This window comes from Hippocampus comes, unplaced genomic scaffold (genome assembly GCF_001891065.2).
Source record: "Hippocampus comes isolate QL1 unplaced genomic scaffold, H_comes_QL1_v1.1 scaffold174, whole genome shotgun sequence".
In the NCBI taxonomy this organism is placed as follows: Eukaryota; Metazoa; Chordata; class Actinopteri; order Syngnathiformes; family Syngnathidae; genus Hippocampus; species Hippocampus comes.
The window spans coordinates 2,053,423-2,070,947 of record NW_017805983.1 but is presented as its reverse complement, the minus strand read 5'-3'; the positions used below and the strand labels follow the sequence as shown (position 1 = coordinate 2,070,947).

The following is a 17,525-nucleotide window of genomic DNA, read 5'->3' as shown; positions in this document are numbered from 1 at the left end:
CTCGCTCTCGCTCTCAGCGCTCAACTGCGCGTGACTCACGGTGCACCCTTTCGTCATATTTACACGTGTGCACTCGGGAAGTGTCTGGGTGCCATCGGAGACCGTTGGGGGCCAACATTTCCCCTGCACGAGTTAAACTTTGAAAACACACGCACTGATTAATGGTCAGCATTGAAAGCAGCTGCTGGAGGTTTTCGAAACGGGTACACTGAAGAAGTGGACATCGGCACGTTAAATTACATTTCATTCTTAGAGGGACAGATTATTTGCAAATTAAGTTTATTCATTTATTCACATTTCTGACATGATGCTGACCATGGGAACTCTCTGCACCTTCTGTTTATGTTTGAAACGTTAAATTATTAATAAACATACACTGAAAGACAACTTCAGAGTTGTTAATTTTGACATCAATATTTCCCCTTTCACTGAAAATGAATATCAGCTCAAAGTATCGATGATCTGTCCCATTAATCAGTATCTCCAAAAAATACCTAAAAAAGTGTATATAGTGCACACAAAAGGAAGATTAATCATTGAATGTCGAGTATTTGAATAGCGTTTTGTGTCAACTAATTCATGCGTGATCGGCCAAGTGTGTTTGCGCTCGTGTGTGTACACACACACATATATATATATATATACACACACACACACACACACATTGTTGACTATGCACTCTGTGTTGCGTCCCAAAATGAGAGGTCACGATGGCACTTTTGATGTTTATGGTTGCTATCTCGTGATCCTTCTTAAAAAAAAAAAAAGAAAGAAATGCTGCTTTGTTGGCATCACATACACAAGTCAACAACTGTGTACTCTTAAGTGCCATGAACAAGTTATTTTCCATTTCTTATGGCCCAAATCCAACTCCCTGGACATTCTGTCATGAACTTCTCACTCACATACTTCCTTCCTCTAAAGTGGATAATGTTGCATAATCGGAAAAAAAAAACAGCCAGCAATTTGAAAAAGGTGTGTGATTTGGGGAAGTAGAATATTTTTCCATGATTCTGTGACTTTAGTAGATGAAAGCTAGCAAAGCCTGCAGTATTAAAGGAGACGCTTATGTTTCTTAACATATCTGTGACATGCCTTGATCCAAATACCCCAAGGATCAAGAATTCTTGACGTATTTTTTACTGCATATTGATTAAATTGGCTGGTTTTAGGAGTATTCAATATTGCATTTATTATTTTATCTTATTTTAGAGGATCCATTCTCCATTACTGGTTTAAAACTCCACCTCTTCGCTATTTTTATGCACAGGGGAAAGCCTTGGTCTCGTGTACAAGTTTGCTTCAGCACCATCTGATGGCCTCTTGGTGCCACTGAACTATGTTGATGTTCAATGATGTGCTTTGCTGCCATCTTGTGGCACCTATAGGCAATCACAAAACGTTTTCGTGGGGGAGGGGGGCTCACTCTTTTTCACTATTCGAAAGTAGGATCTGCTTCTGTCCATTTCCAATAGCCCATTTGAAAATGAAAAAAGGCGAGTTCGTGGAGCTTTTGGGAACCTATCTTCCATTACTTGTTGCAAGAAGAAATCAATTTGCTGCTTTTGTGCTCAGAAACACCAAAGCGGCCACAAGATGACACCAATGCACCTTCATGGTGCCTGTGAACTATGTTGGCAGCAGCTTCAAAAAGTCTAACAGCATTATAACAATTTTTAAAGAACTGGCTGCAGCACAGTACAAGGTCTTCAATTCCCGATATGTTTATTATAATTATTGCGCTAGTAGTGGCATCAAACTGTACTATACTATAAATGTATTTTAACACATTTATTAGCATCAGTGTGTTCAATGGGCAGACCAAAGTGTACAGCAAACAAAAGAAAACTGGTGCATCCAGTGTTCTTCATCGCATTATGATTGAGAGAATATTGTCAAGTTGGGGATGGGGGGGATAAAAAGGCTGTTTAGGTTTTTCACTCTTCATTAAAAACAAAAACAAAAAAGCCTACGAGCGTCATTGCGAATCAGAGGAGGAATCTTTGACATCCGTGCTCTCGGTGGCCTCGCTGACTTCACTCAATTCTTTGCTGTCTCCACCGCTGTCTCGTTCATTTTCTCTCTCTGGGTCACCGGAACCGGAAGGCGCCTCCTGACCTGGCACGCGGGAGCCAGGCTTTCTCAGCTAAGGGATGCAACAGTCACAATCCAAATCACAATCACAGTTAAATTCTACACTCACCCTTGACAGCAAGTACAGTGAACCACCACTATTTTGCGGTAAATTGTTAACGCTCCTGCTAAACTGCAGATTTTTAAACCATCTTCTCCCCCGCCCAAACAGTATTTAGTGCAGAGCAGCCTGAATTTAGACATGTGCCTTCAGCGTAGTGTCACATTGTACCATATTCATGCTGGGCAGCACTGAGCTCCACTGGATGGATGCTGTGTGTGTGTTAAGGTAGCAGTTTCTTTAACATTTATACCGATTATGATGATAATAATAATAAGTAATACTGTAATTTATTAAGTAATATTTATGGATTAAGGATTAGGTTTGGCAACATCTGATTTTTTTCTCAAGGTTCATAGTTATAAATTACAACGCATGGTAAAATCCATAGTGTGCGAGCTTTTATAACAAAAACATTTAAATATCTCAAAAATGTGATGTGCTTTAAAAAGTCTTGACTTTTTTTCTAGGTAAAGGTTTACTGTTGACGAGTGTAATGGATTAAACGTACCCTGTAGGACCTATTTTAAATAAAAAAAGTTTTCTACACAGTTGATCAATTATCAATCAATTTGATAATTGATTAGTTGTCAATTAATCTTTGAGTCTCTAATCTTGTGATTTTTTTTTATTTTTATAACTCATTCACTCCCAAAGACGTTTTTAAACGTCTTTTCAGACTTGGTCTAGAAATGGCTGGTACTGAATGAGTTAATAAAATGATTGCTTTGGTATACCTCATCTGCCATGTGGGCCAGGTCCCTTTTCATGGCATAGGCATCCTCCCCGTCTGCGTAGTACTTAGGTTCTACTTCACTGATCCTGCGCAGGAAGAAGAAACCTGGCTCACTTCCAGGCTATTTTCTCCATGAAACAGATGAGTGGGTCATGCATTCCATTGCTTGAGTTTATGAACTACACCAGTACATTCAGGAAAAAAGTTGAATTTTGGCAACTTTCTGGTTGTTGAATTGCACATGGGCTCAAAAATAAATAGGGGAACTGTACAACTAATATTTAGAAGTTAAGAAGCCTTAAAAGGTGAAACATCCTCAAAAACCCAAGATGAATCCCGCTGCCAATGTTTTTTTCTTCTCGGATTTCCATCAAGTTGATGGAAAGAGACTTACTGGAACTTGAGTGTGTTTGAGTAGAGATGGAGGGCTGCTCGGTTACTGTAGTGAGGACAACAGAATGGTTAGAAAACACGGCACAGGCAACCCGAAGTCTTGGATGAAGGACGTGCGGTACCTTTTGCGGACATGAAGCGAGACATATTTGGCATTGAAGTTCTCAATCATGGCGCGGCTGGCCTGGTCCATCAGTTTCTGAGCCAGACCCAGACGTCGATGGGAGCGCTTTACCGCCTGGGAGACATTCAAGGCCACTGTTTATTGTTTGATGTGTACACAGTTGTCTTCAGGTTTGAACTCTTTAGCAACTAACCGTTTGTCTACATGTGTCGTGATCGGGTGGTCTGTGTTCAAATATCTGCAGCTTAAAATGTTAAACACCATCACAGAGATGCTATTTGATAGCTTATGTATGGCATTTTGCACTGTGTGTTAGCATCTAGCCAGCAGACATTCTAAGGCCAACTTCACACCGCAATTCAGTTCTGATTTTCTTTTTCACGGAATTTGCCGCGAATTTGAACTCTCTCCGCAAAATTGAAAGTAGTCTGCAGAAATAAGGCCAAGGTGCAGAACATGTTTGTAGCTGGTCATTTCAGTTTTTTTTTTTTTTTAAGTGACTGCGGAAAATCAACTTTCACACTGCAAAATCAAGATTTGCTCTCCTCAGAATCAGGACCGTTCACCCCAGAATCAACAGTTGCGTTTGATGCTTATAACGTGTTTATAACAAATCTCCGATGCATGAATAGGAACTATGTCACCTGAACGGTACAATGTAATTTCAGGTGACTTTAGTGCATCAAGCTCATGCTCAGACATACCAGGGATGTGATGTGTCCATGAGGCACATCATCTGGGTCTTCCTCCCTTTAAAAAAAAAAAAAAGTCATCCTATTAACACTGAAGGTTATTCACCTTGCTGGCAATGTTATGTATAAGGCACTTACATTTTTGCCAGCACGTAACCCACTATTTTGCCATTCTCATCCTCTGCGATGTACGATAACTGAAACACAGGAAACAAGCGAGTCAAAAATACAAAAGGAAAAGTGTAAAAAGAAGACAAAAGGTGGGCAACCTGGGGCCAGGACAATCCATGGTAAAAGTAGTATTTCATTTGGTAGTTTTCTGGCAGACACAGGAGGTTACAGTGCTGCATATTCATAAGATCCTCGGGCTGAAATCAAACATGAGAGACAATTCCATTGAAATTTTAATTCAAACAAGCAGAACAAAAACCAAATGACTGTAACAAAAATTGACAATGTAGATTTTGTGCCATACCAAAACCGTGTAATTGCAGACCAAAATTACAAATCACCTACTAACGTACTTGTTCATAGTCTGAACGTGTATTTTTTAAGTAAAGGAGTCAAATCAGTACTTCTGCTTTTACCAGTCTATTTTGCACAAGTATCTGTACTCTACATTAGCTCATAGTGTGAGTACTTTGTCCACCTCTGCATAAAAATGCATACAAAATACAGACATGAGAAAAGACGTCCCGCCTCCGACAGAACATACTGTAACTAATGTATGCACAACGTACAAACAAAAACAACTCCTAAAGTACAGTAATGGCCACAATGCTAATGCAGTTAGCAGCAGCAGCACGTTTAGTCTGCTAGGTGATGCGGCTAACTGAGGTAACCCTCTATGTAAGCGGCATTCGAGCAACATGCTTACCCTGGCGTTTCGTATATTCATCTTGTTTAGTTTCCCGTGTGCGTTAGCTAGATGACAGCACTCAAACAATTCATAGCAATGACTATACCACGACTTTTAATAGCCAGTCAAGCTAACTAGTCGATTGGCTGGCTAGCAAAGTAAAGGAAGAAAGAGGCTGTGAACTTTTGTCATATTAGTAACAGCCCGTTCCGGTGAATGACTGAGAGGACGCTTCACAATAAAAGCTTTAAAGCCCACAAATATCAAGCTGAGAAACGTAAAGTTATTTTAGTTTGAAAAGCTATGTTTCATCTAATTTTTATTAACTCTATACGAAAAATAATTTAGCGTTTCCGGAGTATCGTTTGATTTTTGGCACGACACGACACGACTTTAATTGCTCCACGGGGATAAATAAAGTTTTCTAAATCTGAATCTGAATAAAGCGGCTTTGGTTGTTTGTATCATGCATTCTGCGATCGTGACCTCTCTATTCTCTCCTTTTTCATCTATAACCGCTTCTTACAAGAATGCGTACTTAGATTGTTACGATTGTATTATTTTCGATGTTTTTATGTTACGTGTTATGTTGTATTGTTGTTATTTTGTGTATATTTGTGTAAATGTTCTGGAAAGCGCCTTTTTACGGCTTTTGTGAAAGCGCTATATGAATAAATGTGTATTTAATTGCATAAAACACACAAATGTTAAAGCAGTAATACATATAGATATCGATATACTGTATAGATATTATGGAATTTAAATCTACACTAATAATGTTATAACTACGGGGCCCCTAAAGTGACATGGAGGGGGAAAAAACCTTTGCGTTCCCTCGCCAAGGTTGGATTCCCTCGCAAAGTTTTTTTCCTCCCATGTCACCTTACGGGCTCCGTACCTTCGGGGCTCCGTACATCAGATGCCGGGGATAACGGGTGTCTCGCGGCCAGGCGCTGCTACTACCTGCAAAATTCCTCAAACAATTGCCAAAAGATGACAAAGTATGGTGACAAGGCCTTAATAAAAAGCTCCCCCAAGAGAACAATTTGAAGTGATTTCAATGCCACCAGATGGTGCCAAAGTAATACTGCCGTTGTTATGACGGGAGCACAACGACGAGTTATTCATGCACGGATCCAGTTTTTTTTCTATCCTACTGATTATGTTGAAATACCCCCAGCCCCGGTGTAGTGGAGTTCTACAGATAGGTAGGTACCCCCCCCCCAAAAAAAAATGCAGGGGTTCACTGAATAATGGGGAGAAGGGAATGAGATGAATGAACGATTGTCTTTTGATGTATCTGAATTTTTGTTCACAAGTCTATTTGAGCGTGGACTTTATTTTATTGAATACAGATGTAATATAAAAGAACGATACAAAACATAGGTGGAAGCAGTCTAAATAGGTATTTTCAAATACACGAAAATATATTTGATCAGTGCATATTTCCGGTAACCATCTGATGACGTGTACTTTGCACTCACGTCACTTTCGGTGCATGCGCACTGACGTGGTAGCCGTGCTTTGCTGATGTGGACTAGTGGCTTTCCTTTTCTTTTTCCCCGGGCCGCAGTCACTGAACAGCAGCCCTTCCGTAGAACTCTTCTAGAGCAACCCTTAACCTCTCAACGCGTAAAGCCCCCAAAGCTACAATGATCCGGATAGCTGCCGCATTCCTCATTCTGCTGGTGGTTGCATGCTCGGGTAAGATAGATTAGAGACGACTTGGGGGAGACATAGCTTTCCAAATGCTATGAGGAGCTAGTTTGGTAATGAGCTTCGACTGGAACTCGATGTTTCAATGAAAATCCGTCTGAGCATTTATTTCATAGTCTTTATATCTGGCTTAGTGTTCATGCACTAGTCCGCTCCGCTCTTGGTCCCATCTAATAAGGCAATTTTAATTTAGAATACTAGTAGAGAACCGCATGGTACTTGTGAGGCAAAACTGTCCATCCAAGCTATGAGCACTACTACCGGTAGGTAGGTACATTGTACATCACAAAACACGAGTTAACATCTAGCGCTACACTAGTAGTACTAGGAGTGCATTCGTTTCAACTAGTACAGGTTTACCATAATAGAATAGTACTTCTTCTACTAGTATGCTGACTTGAGGACAAAGAGTATATTTGTCCAGATATAAAGGTACAGTATTGGAATAAACACAAGATACGGAATATCCACGTTTCCAATTTGAAGTGGATGCTTGTTACTATGGCAACCGCTGTCAGATGTTGACATACACCATACATACAGGAGAGAGCTGCACGGAGCCGGCCATTACCCCATCAGCCTACACCACCTCGGACGCTGTCATCTCCGCAGAGTCTGTGTTCATCGTGGAGCTTAGCTTGGTTTGTGCCAATGGAGCTCAGGTAAGTTCTCAAGGCAACATACGGAGGTCAAGCCTTGGTTAACCATTAACAGATGTTAACCATTGATAATTACTGCTTACCATTGATAACAGTCCCTGAAGATTGCCAACCATTGCTAGTAGAAGCTATTGCTAACCATTGGTAACAATAACCACAGTTAACCATTGTGGCTCTTTGCAGAGCGTTACTCTGTATGCTGATGTGAATGGAAGACAGTTTCCTGTGACCAGAGGCCAGGATGTAGGCAAGTATCAGGTAGGCCTTGGAGACTTTACACGTTTTTAACATTCAATTCGATTTGATTTCTATAATGCCAATTGACTATGTGCACCAGTACGGTGACAGATTTCAGATTTTGCCAGTGATCGTCAAATTATCTTCGTTATTTTCTTGTTCCATTCAAAATGAACAGACAGAACAACTCTCACACCGTTGTTGCCAAGAAAATTAGGAAATATGATTTGAGGGATACGTTGTTGTTCCTTAGCACACTAAGGTCAGTAGCAGACACAAGGATCCACTGGTATTAGTAACAAATGCCATATTGTTGTTGTTTCTTCCCTTCTGACACCCCACTTACCCTCTGAACACAAATATTCTCAAATAGGATTCCCCAGAGTTCAGAAGCCAGTGGTCATAATTAATGATATGGAAAGTGAGTTTACACCGTTCTCAACACAACTGTATTTATAGAGCACTTTAAAACAGCCATCGCTGTATACAAAATGCTGCACATGAAGGAACTATCATATATAGAACAATAAAGCAATAAACCTGTAACAAAGAAGTTAATGTATTATTTTTTCTTTTGTGCTGTCAAACTGTCAACGCCATAACGACATCACTGCTGGTTGTTCCAAGGTAGTCAATATAAATACACTAACAACAATAAAATAGCTTATACTAATACTGCTCTGTCTTAATTGACATTTAGTAAGTACTGTAGCCTACTCGCCATCTGAGAGCTGTATGTTTTTCCTTCTAATCAACTGTAACATGGCTTTGACTTGATCTTAGGTGTCCTGGAGTCTTCCTCACAAGCAGGCCAGTTCAGGAACTTACCAAGTCAAGTTCTTTGATGAGGAGTCCTACAGTGCACTGCGCAAGGTGAGCGCCAGATGCTAAGCTATTTGAGTCATTTAGCTTTTTTGTCTGGAATGAGAATTTATGGGTTTTGTAGGCGCAGAGAAACAATGAAGACGTAAACGCCATCCAGCCTCTATTCTCGGTCAAAGTGGACCACAGGGTGAGTCTCGTGTCCCTGTAGTTAACTTATTTTCCCTTCACCAACATCTATATAAGCAGTGGGCAAACCTAAAATGTATGTTTAAATTGCAGTTCTCTCAAAAAGTTATTCGGTTTTTGGGTGAAATTTAAGGATGAACCGAAAAATGACTCTCACTTTTACAGGTGAACTTGAGTTGACTTCATGTAACACAGTTAAAGTTGCTCCTCAAAGAAAGTCAATGAGTTGCAAAACTGCTCCGGAAAGCAAAATATATACATATATATACAGTATATTGAGTAGTGGTTATAAAGGGATTTTTTGACAGTACGTTTTGTCCATGTTGTCATATGGCTGATGGATTGTGGCCATGGTCCGACTACGGACTGATTGTGGAATCTTGCATAGCTTTTACTGGTGTAACAAAACAAAAAAAAGAAAGAAAAGAAAAACAAGCCCGAATTGAATGACAAATATATTTTGACTCATGAGACGTGAGTGCATCGAATTGTCCATCTTTTAAATGAAAGTTAGCAGGGCGTTGACTGTGGTCGTGTCATTGTGACTTCAGGGTGTGTGGAGCGGTCCGTGGGTTTCCACCGAGGTGGTGGCAGCCCTCTTGGGAATCCTACTCTACTACGTGGCCTTCAGCGCCAAGAACACCATCCAAGCGTAAACACCCAAACTTGGATCTTTAGAGACTGAATACAGGCGCAAATATCTGCTTTGGATTCAGAGACGGTCAGCAGTCTGGAGGATTTTTTTTTGTTTCTTTATTTTTCTATTCAGACTGTGTCTGTATGTGCTCTCAGATGGACTCTGCATCAGTTATTTTTCTTACTCTCAGGCTGCCAAGCTGGACTGCTTGGTAAGCTGACATGTAAATCAATAAAGGAGTGCTTTTGGTCTTCCAGTCTACAGTAATTCATTTCTTCTCACTTTAAATACTGCACTTGGATTGGCAGATATCCCATATGTATCAAATTTTATAATGGGATTTTTATTATTCTTGCATTTCATTTTGTTACCACTATGTTCTGACATACTGTTACCAATAGGCATTGCTCCCCTATTATCCTGGTTTGGTCTATTTATTTTTGAACTTCCTTCCAATGAAATTTACTGTCAAACCAAATCACAGGAATCGAAATGGCTTCTCTCGCAAAGATGCGGGCAGTGAACTAGTTGAAGTTGATGTACAAAAGGTGAGCGGTAGACCATGTAAGGAGTTCGAGATTGTGAATTAGCGCCAGGATTCCAAACTAACCACATTAGTGTGCTATGAGAGGTCATCAGGTGTGCCGCGGGAAATGATCTAATTTCACTTCAATGGTCCCCAAATTATTAACTACAGAAAAGGTTAATAATCAGCGTTGCTATTAATACAGGATGCAAGATCTCACCTGGATGCTTGACTTTGAAGTTTTTATTAAGAAATGAGTCAGTAAAAAATGGAAATGGCTTCCAGGTGACATGCTCACGTCTCCTCCATAGTGTCACATAATCCAAACTCACATGTTTCACAAAGGTTCTCCTCCAGGAACTGGCCCAGACAGCCATTAGTGCCACACACGCAGGGCACTTCCTGTTGTTGGGCCAGCGATACCGTATGTGCGTCGGAAGAATAGTTCCATGTCAGTTCAGTGCCTGCCTTCACCACACTAACACACAAACCCACACATATACTTTTTCAGGCCCCTCAATGTTCAGATTGCACCTGCATTGCTTGCTCTCTTCTCACCTGTTGGTGAAGAAGGCGATGATGGGGAAATCAGGGTCATGTGAGTCAGTGAAGACGTTCTGAATGAACAGGTTTGGCTGGCAACTGTGCTGCAGGAGATGAGAAAAGACAGAAATGGTCATTTTCCAAGGTGCTGTGTACTTTTGGGAAAAGGGTCACGCAAGGAAGAAAGAAATATGAAAAAGAGGTACCATGAGAAAGGAATTTAGACAATTACGCTGTGGGTGAAAAAAAAGTTGCTTTGTCCACTGCCACTTAACTGCTGCCAATTTATTTTCGAGGGCCCCCTAAAGTGGTTATGTTTCTTTCTTCGGGCACCCCTTTATAAAGAACCGTGGAGGTAAAAAAAAAAAAATCCCACAAAAACCTTAAGAGCCACTCACGCGGGAGAGTAGAGAGAGAGAGAGAGAGCGAGAGAGAGAATGAAACATAAATGTGCAAAATGTGACATACCTGTACATTCAAATACTGGTAACAAACACAATTATATCTGACAAGGATTAACAATCCATATATATGTTAATTATTTTTCCTGCCACTGGATATTTGTGTTGCATATATTAATTGTAGTACATTTTATGGTATATTCTATACAAAATATGTATTTTATGAAGAAATGAGGCAACAATATTAGAATATTGCCATTAATTTCATGCAATTTCAAACTGTTTTTTGGGGAAATATAGCCAGACCGCGAATAGTGATAATCCATGTATAATTGACATCCATTGAAATGCATTTTGAGGATTATTTTTTACATTATATATATATTCTTTTTAAATTAATCAACTAATTAATCCATAATATATTCGATATAAAAATTGGCATTGGCCTCACAAAAATCCCCATGAGGTTGGGCCCTAGTTTGTGTTAAGACTATTTAAATAACATTTTGTTCTAGCTAAATGACACCATTGTATAAATTTGTTGCTACTGCAGGTCTTTTATGATTTTCCATCTTTGTCTTTGTTTTATTGAAGTTGTGGTCCACTTACATTGAGGAAGCGGCTCACGTTTCCTTCCTTTCTGGCGTCCAGCAAATACATGTCCTCTGAGTTGACGACCATCTTCAAGTTCTTTTTATTGCCTTTGCCATCAGCATTGTTTGGTGACGCCAAAACCTTCTTCACCTTATCTTTGTTTGGATTTGCGTTGGCATCGGTGGGTCTCTGGATGACTGGAACATGCAGTGGTGGAGAAGTTGGGGGGTCAGGGTTTTCCAACAAGTTGCTCCCCTCCAGTACGGAGGGTGCCAGCCACTCTGTGACCACCTCCACCTCGTCATCCGATGGCAGGTCCACTCTAGTCACTTTCGGGGGCGGAGGCTCAACGGGTCGCTGGACCTTCTGCAGTATCACGCCTGGAGATGTCACAAAACATGTACTTGTACATTGAAGCCTGGAAATTTAGATTCGGAAAAAAATATTTGGACCCAAAGCGCAGAACTGTCATGCGCTTTTGAGCATCTGGGACTTAGCATTCCCGTCTTAACACAACACGTGATGGATAATGTGAAAGGCCATTAAAAATGGAAATAAAAATGGCAAAATCCCAAAGCGCACCATGTTTCTGACAAACGGCAGTAACATCGTGTTCACGTAGCCTAAGAAGTGTTGTTTGTGTCACCTGCATATATACACACAAAGGTCCCCGCATCCAAGTCATCACGACTGCGCACACCCCAGCCACAACGCTCCGTCCAAAAAACTTGAAGACGGACTCTGATTCCTCTCTGGATGAGACGATTCTGACAAAGAGCCCGATCGCAGCTGCACCAAGGCCCGCACTCATACAACCTGTCGTTAAAAAGAACAGAAGGAAAGCCTTTACTGGCATTCATGTAGCTGATACAGGACAACAAAAATGGGGTACAACTTGAAGAAAAAAAAATTGGTGTTAATACTACGCTGTATAAAAATGTAATAAGGGCAAGACTAAAATATTTAGTGCAGGGGTGCAAATAATTAGTTTTAATAATTTATTACCGGGTAATCTGTTGATAATTTTGTCAATTAATCAATGAATTGGATTAAACAACCATTTTTAAATTTCTATCTCGTTATTTAAAAACAGGACATTATTTCATGAATAGTGCAGAAAAAATAATTCTGTTACTGGTTTGGTACCTAACGTCAAAAAAATAGGCAATAAGGTAGCAATCAAATGTTTTAATTTGATTCAGCAGTGTGCTATCGGAGAGGACAACATAATTCTGAGAATATTTACTGCTGGAAAACTGAAATGTTGACTGATGGTCTTTTTATGGTCAACTCACCCGGACGTCACAGAGTGGGAGAGTCTCTGATAGTTGTAATGGTTGCCTGCTCCAGTCTTGGCGATGCAGGCGCAGCGTTGTGCGTCCAAGCATCCATCTGTACACTCACAACAAGCGTCAAAAACGGGACCCCGGGTCAGGAAGCAGCCATGCGGCCAGCGCTCCTTCCTGTAGCGGAATTCAGATGGCCGGGAATCACCGGGCCCCACACACAGCTCCACTGGGGTCGGTTCAGATCCACGACTCAGGTCGATCTCAGGGGGCTGGCTGACTCGCACTGAATGAGGGTCCAATTGCACCACGTTGTTGAAGGAAAAATAGTCCAGCTGGAGGAAACAGCAAGACGGATTAATTGAAAGTCCATCAAGCAAAAAAAGTTTTGGTGGCTCTTAGAAAAGGGGTTCCCGACCAAACACATTAATATACCGTGGGAAATTGTCCGGTTCCATTCATTTGTTTGTTTTTGAGGAGAAAAAACAAGACAATCCATGTCAACAAGAATTCAAAAATTCTGCACATTCAAACATAAAAAAACAACATCAAGGCAAAAGAGTAATTAGTACATTAGCAATAACAAAATAAGTTTCGTATGTGCTGATGAAAAAAGGAGTGGGAAGAAGAAAACTTCCGATCCCCATCTCACATTTACATAACATGTCAGACAACTTTCACTATCTGATAGAGTTACATTGGTACAAAGTCCTACTAATGTACATAACATATAGTATTAACATTAGGAAATCGGATGTATAATAGACATAGTACATATCTAAACGATAGCCTGCATAATTTAGAGTGCAGTATACTTGAACAATAATTACGTACCAACAACGGTAATGGAAGTGGAATACTGTATCTACACTACATCACTACAGTAGAGGACTCAGCACTGACCCCTGAAGGACACAGAAGCAACACCAACTTCATCCATTTTTACAAATTATGTTCATTCTGATAAGTAACGATACAACCGCTATCCCTCTGATCTCATATTTCTCCAATTTGGGTCGAAGCGAGTGATTTATGCTTTTTTTCCCCATTTCATCGGTCCCAAAATTATTATATATCTACAATAATATCATGTATCTCCACCTATACTAGCTACATATAGCCACAGACAGAGCAATAAAACGCTCTTCCACAACATAGCAGAAGTTGGCACAATAAAGTTTGTGCAACACTATGTTAGAGGAAATATTATCAACTCACAACCACCATTGCTGCGTGGATGTGCCATACAAAGGATCTGACCTGGAGTACATCGTAGCTTTCTGTGGCCAATAGGAAGCGCATCACATCCTCATAGTTACGGAGGCTATGCCCACAGGGAGCTTTGTAAATGACACCCCAGTGGCTTTCATCTTCCTCCTCATCTTGGCCATCTTTCTGCTGATCATTGCTGGCCACGCCCCCACTGGATAACATCAGTGGCCTGGCAACCATCCGCTTGAAACCACACAGCAGCGGGACCTTGAGAGGGTTCTGAGCCCAATATAGCAGGGTGGAGTTATGCGTGCCTTGTAAAGAAGGCAAGCACGTCTAGAAGAGGAAGAGCAGCTTCAGAACAGGAAGTGAAGATTGGTGGTCGAGCTTGACCTTACCTTGCAGCACGAGTGCAGCTTACATGGCAGCTGAATGGGCAGCAGCTGATCATCAATGGCTGATGAAGAAGGTGTGGGCGTGGGGCTGTGGTCGTCTGGCTTATAACCTGAGCAGGTAAACAAAATCAGGAGTTCATTTGAAATCATTAACCTTTACATACTGTTAATTTTTTCATGCACACATGGTACATTCCGGGCAAAGAATATCCTTTTAATAATCGTCTATCAAATGATGAACTACAGAACATTTCAAAATGTATTCTAAGGCTATTATAATATCTTGCTTCACAATTTTTTACATTGTATTTTTTATTGTCTGTACAGTGTCCTTGGGTGGCATGAAAGGCGCTTTTAAATTAAATGCATTATTATTATTATTATTATTATTTGATATTAATCAATGAACAATTACACCCTATTCTATGTTTCAGGGGAAAGGTCAAATGTTATTTTGTCTTTGTTTTACACCACTTGTTTTGGGTAAAAACATCTACGGTACTATCAAATGTGTTATTGTATATCATTTTGGAAAATCAAATCAAATATGTTTGTCTGCTCCAAGCCGAAATGTCAGGTTGTGTTCTTCATTTGCTAATGGCTTTCTTTTTTTATAGCTCTTCCTCAAACAAAGCGACATTTTGTTCATTAATAAATGCTACACCTGTGCAAATGTGATGGAAACCAAAAGTTTATTGGACTGCTTCAAGCTCCCCCTTGAATTCTGAAAACTATCTCATAAAAAACACACACATTAATGCTATGTCAAGTTTAATATTACCACCACTGTCACTATTGAATCAAATCACACAGGTTGATTTGAAATTGCTTTGTAACATTTTGAAACATTTTGTAGTGCCCATATGAAAGAATGACATTTTTAATATTTATATTTTGAGTAAGGGCAGCCTGGTGGTCCAGTGGTTAGCGCGTCGACCTCACAGTGTAGAGTAGTGATGGCAAAATGAAGCCCCATAAAGCAGTGAAACCCTGCAGGGAAATACTTCACACACGCTTCGGGGCTTCAAGATGAATCATTTCCTCGACGACACCATCATGTGGACAGGAAAATGTATAACATGCTTGGTGCATGCAATAAGCAAATCATGCTCTTAACACATAATAATATGTATTTGAGGAGTGTTTTAACATGAATTGTTCTGTGTTACTTTGTCTATGTTTGTGCTTATGCAACATGTGAAAATGTGAAATAAGGAGGTAAAATAAAATGTTTATTCGTTTTTATTTAAAAACAATATTTTACCCAGTTTTTGGACTCAGGCGTTTCTTTTTTTGCAGAGAATTTCACCTGCTTTTGAACAAGCTCTTTCACATGGTACTGTACTGATGAAGCAGGGGTGCATAGATATGTGATAGCAAGTTGGTATGAAGGGGAATCCATAGCGTTTCTTTGCCGCTTTTATTTCGAACAACACTCGAACCTATCCTATCATTTCCTGAATCAGTCACGTGGTACACCCCCTTTGCGGGGCTTCAAACGTCACCACTGACGTCATCAACACGCGCTTCGACTCCCCATTCATGAACCACTCATCTAGATTACTCGGCACACACTTCAGGGATTCGACCCGTGGAGCACATCACTAGTGTAGAGGTACCAGGTTAGATCTTCCTGTGTGGAGTTTGCATGTTTTCCCTGTGCCTGCGTGGGTTTTCTCCGGGTTCTCCGGTTTCCTCCCACATTCCAAAAACATGCATGGCAGCCTGATTGAACATTCTAAATCGCAGGTGTCAAACTCCGGTCCGGGAGGGCCACTGTCCTGCATGTTTTCCAAGTCTCTCAGTTGTAACACACCTGATTCAAATGATCAGATCATCAGCAAGCTCTGCGGAATCCTGACATTTAACCTGTTCATTTGAAGGCCCTCCAGAACCTGAGTTTGACACAGTTGCTCTAAATCGTCCCTAGGTGTGAGTGTGATCGCGGTTGGTTGTTCGGTTGTGTGCCCTGCGATTGGCTGGCAACCGGTTCAGGGTGTCCCCCGCCTACTGCCCGAAGACGGCTGGGATAGGCTCCAGCACGCCCCGCGACCCTTGTGAGGATAAAGTGGTTCAAAAAATGGATGGAAGGATGGATATATTTTGAGTACTGTAATTTGGGCCACTTTAGAAAAAGCAATAAGTCTTACGGCGAAAGAATGACATTTGTTGTATTGTCATTGCTTTTAAAAACGGTTGAAATTTGACACGAAGAGTATGCAAGGATTCAGTGACTTACCTGCACTAACAGCCACCTGAACAACCGGAGTGTCGCCCACAGGAGACAGAGCTGTCAACCCCAGACAGTCGAACGACTTCAAAGCCTGGACACGTTCTAATGGAACAGATGCAAACATCAGTCAAGAAACTAAATGCCAGCAGCGATAAACAGATTGAGAAAACCTTTGTCGGTTGCCGTGTTGGTCCTCAGGACTTCCCTGAGGTGATCCAGCCGCTTGAACATGACACCAAACACCTGATCCACATTCTTCTTGGCCCAGAAAACTTTGGCCCGATCTATGAAACACAGAAACGCGTATACTGTAAAAGTAGCTTTTCTTTAAATAAATCGGTCAAACCAAAGTCTTTCACAGGTTAAAAAAAAAGATTACGTTTCAAATAAAACGTACACAACTGGTTATTTTCAACCAAAATCTCACCAACATCTTGACGATCGAACGAATCCCCCATCTGAATTCCAGGCGAATGACTTAATAATTAATTTAAACACTAATAAAAGTCAATTTGCTTAGCTAAGTTAGGTTAGCAGGCACTCTTCGCCTGGGAAGCATTAGCTGCGACAATGATTACATCAATGAAAGTCAAATGCGATCATCGAGTAAAATAGCCGCGAAACTTATATTGCTGTCTTTGCTTCAATGTAACGGTTTGCCGGTAACATTGCTGCTTCAAAGGTCAATCCTGTATATGATGGATTAGCATTCAGTTTCTTCCTCAAACGCAAGACGCCGGCCTGCGAAATGTATGGAAAATGTTCCCTCATTTTGTCTGGCAGGCATAACGTTTGGCGTTCGATGTCATTTTGTATTGGGCAAAACAAAAAGTTTTTACACTCAATTTGGAAAAAGTGATATTTCTACACCAAGCCACTAAAGATACAAATAATTACAAAATCCATAATCGTAAAATAATTGTGTAACCCAACTTCAATACCTGCTCAAAGTGTCTAATTGTGTTATTTTATTTGTCTCGCGATTTATGTTATTTCAGTTATCTTTTTTAATCTACACGACTCTATTGTTGGATGGCTGTTCAAATAACACCACGTTTATATCAGTTGCGCAACTAT

At 40.6% G+C, this 17,525-nt stretch overlaps 3 protein-coding genes and 1 long non-coding RNA gene across 6 annotated transcripts; 2 read left to right on the top strand and 2 right to left on the bottom strand.

Annotated features, from left to right (window-relative positions):
• Positions 1 to 1,708: 1,708 nt before the first annotated feature.
• naa10 (N-alpha-acetyltransferase 10, NatA catalytic subuni) lies at positions 1,709 to 5,182 on the bottom strand. Of its 2 annotated transcripts, XM_019891003.1 has the most exons (8): positions 5,017 to 5,181; positions 4,409 to 4,507; positions 4,278 to 4,336; positions 4,152 to 4,197; positions 3,446 to 3,561; positions 3,325 to 3,369; positions 2,932 to 3,016; positions 1,709 to 2,146 (listed from the first exon to the last, which is right to left on the bottom strand). In XM_019891003.1, exons 1-8 carry the CDS (start codon positions 5,035 to 5,037, stop codon positions 1,979 to 1,981), a joined length of 639 nt encoding a protein of 212 aa, XP_019746562.1. In that variant the 5' UTR covers positions 5,038 to 5,181; the 3' UTR covers positions 1,709 to 1,978. The 2 variants fall into 2 exon arrangements, with proteins under 2 accessions (XP_019746562.1, XP_019746563.1); XM_019891004.1 differs by lacking the exon at positions 4,409 to 4,507 and having other exon boundaries at positions 5,017 to 5,182.
• Positions 5,183 to 5,602: 420 nt separating this feature from the next.
• Positions 5,603 to 15,285, top strand: LOC109528439 (uncharacterized). Its single transcript, XR_002170680.1, has 3 exons — positions 5,603 to 5,615; positions 6,001 to 6,004; positions 15,167 to 15,285. It is a non-coding gene; the product is annotated as an uncharacterized LOC109528439 (long non-coding RNA).
• On the top strand, positions 6,544 to 9,382 carry ssr4 (signal sequence receptor, delta). Its single transcript, XM_019891006.1, has 6 exons — positions 6,544 to 6,702; positions 7,258 to 7,376; positions 7,557 to 7,631; positions 8,394 to 8,483; positions 8,557 to 8,622; positions 9,173 to 9,382. Exons 1-6 carry the CDS (start codon positions 6,651 to 6,653, stop codon positions 9,275 to 9,277), a joined length of 507 nt encoding a protein of 168 aa, XP_019746565.1. The 5' UTR covers positions 6,544 to 6,650; the 3' UTR covers positions 9,278 to 9,382.
• setdb2 (SET domain bifurcated histone lysine methyltransferase 2) lies at positions 9,405 to 17,293 on the bottom strand. Of its 2 annotated transcripts, none has more exons than XM_019890998.1 (10): positions 16,876 to 17,279; positions 16,619 to 16,732; positions 16,455 to 16,550; positions 14,219 to 14,325; positions 13,869 to 14,156; positions 12,618 to 12,943; positions 11,969 to 12,138; positions 11,338 to 11,702; positions 10,343 to 10,431; positions 9,405 to 10,262 (listed from the first exon to the last, which is right to left on the bottom strand). In XM_019890998.1, exons 1-10 carry the CDS (start codon positions 16,904 to 16,906, stop codon positions 10,079 to 10,081), a joined length of 1,770 nt encoding a protein of 589 aa, XP_019746557.1. In that variant the 5' UTR covers positions 16,907 to 17,279; the 3' UTR covers positions 9,405 to 10,078. The 2 variants fall into 2 exon arrangements, with proteins under 2 accessions (XP_019746557.1, XP_019746558.1); XM_019890999.1 differs by having other exon boundaries at positions 10,155 to 10,262; positions 10,343 to 10,426; positions 16,876 to 17,293.
• Between the last annotated feature and the right edge of the window lie 232 nt (positions 17,294 to 17,525).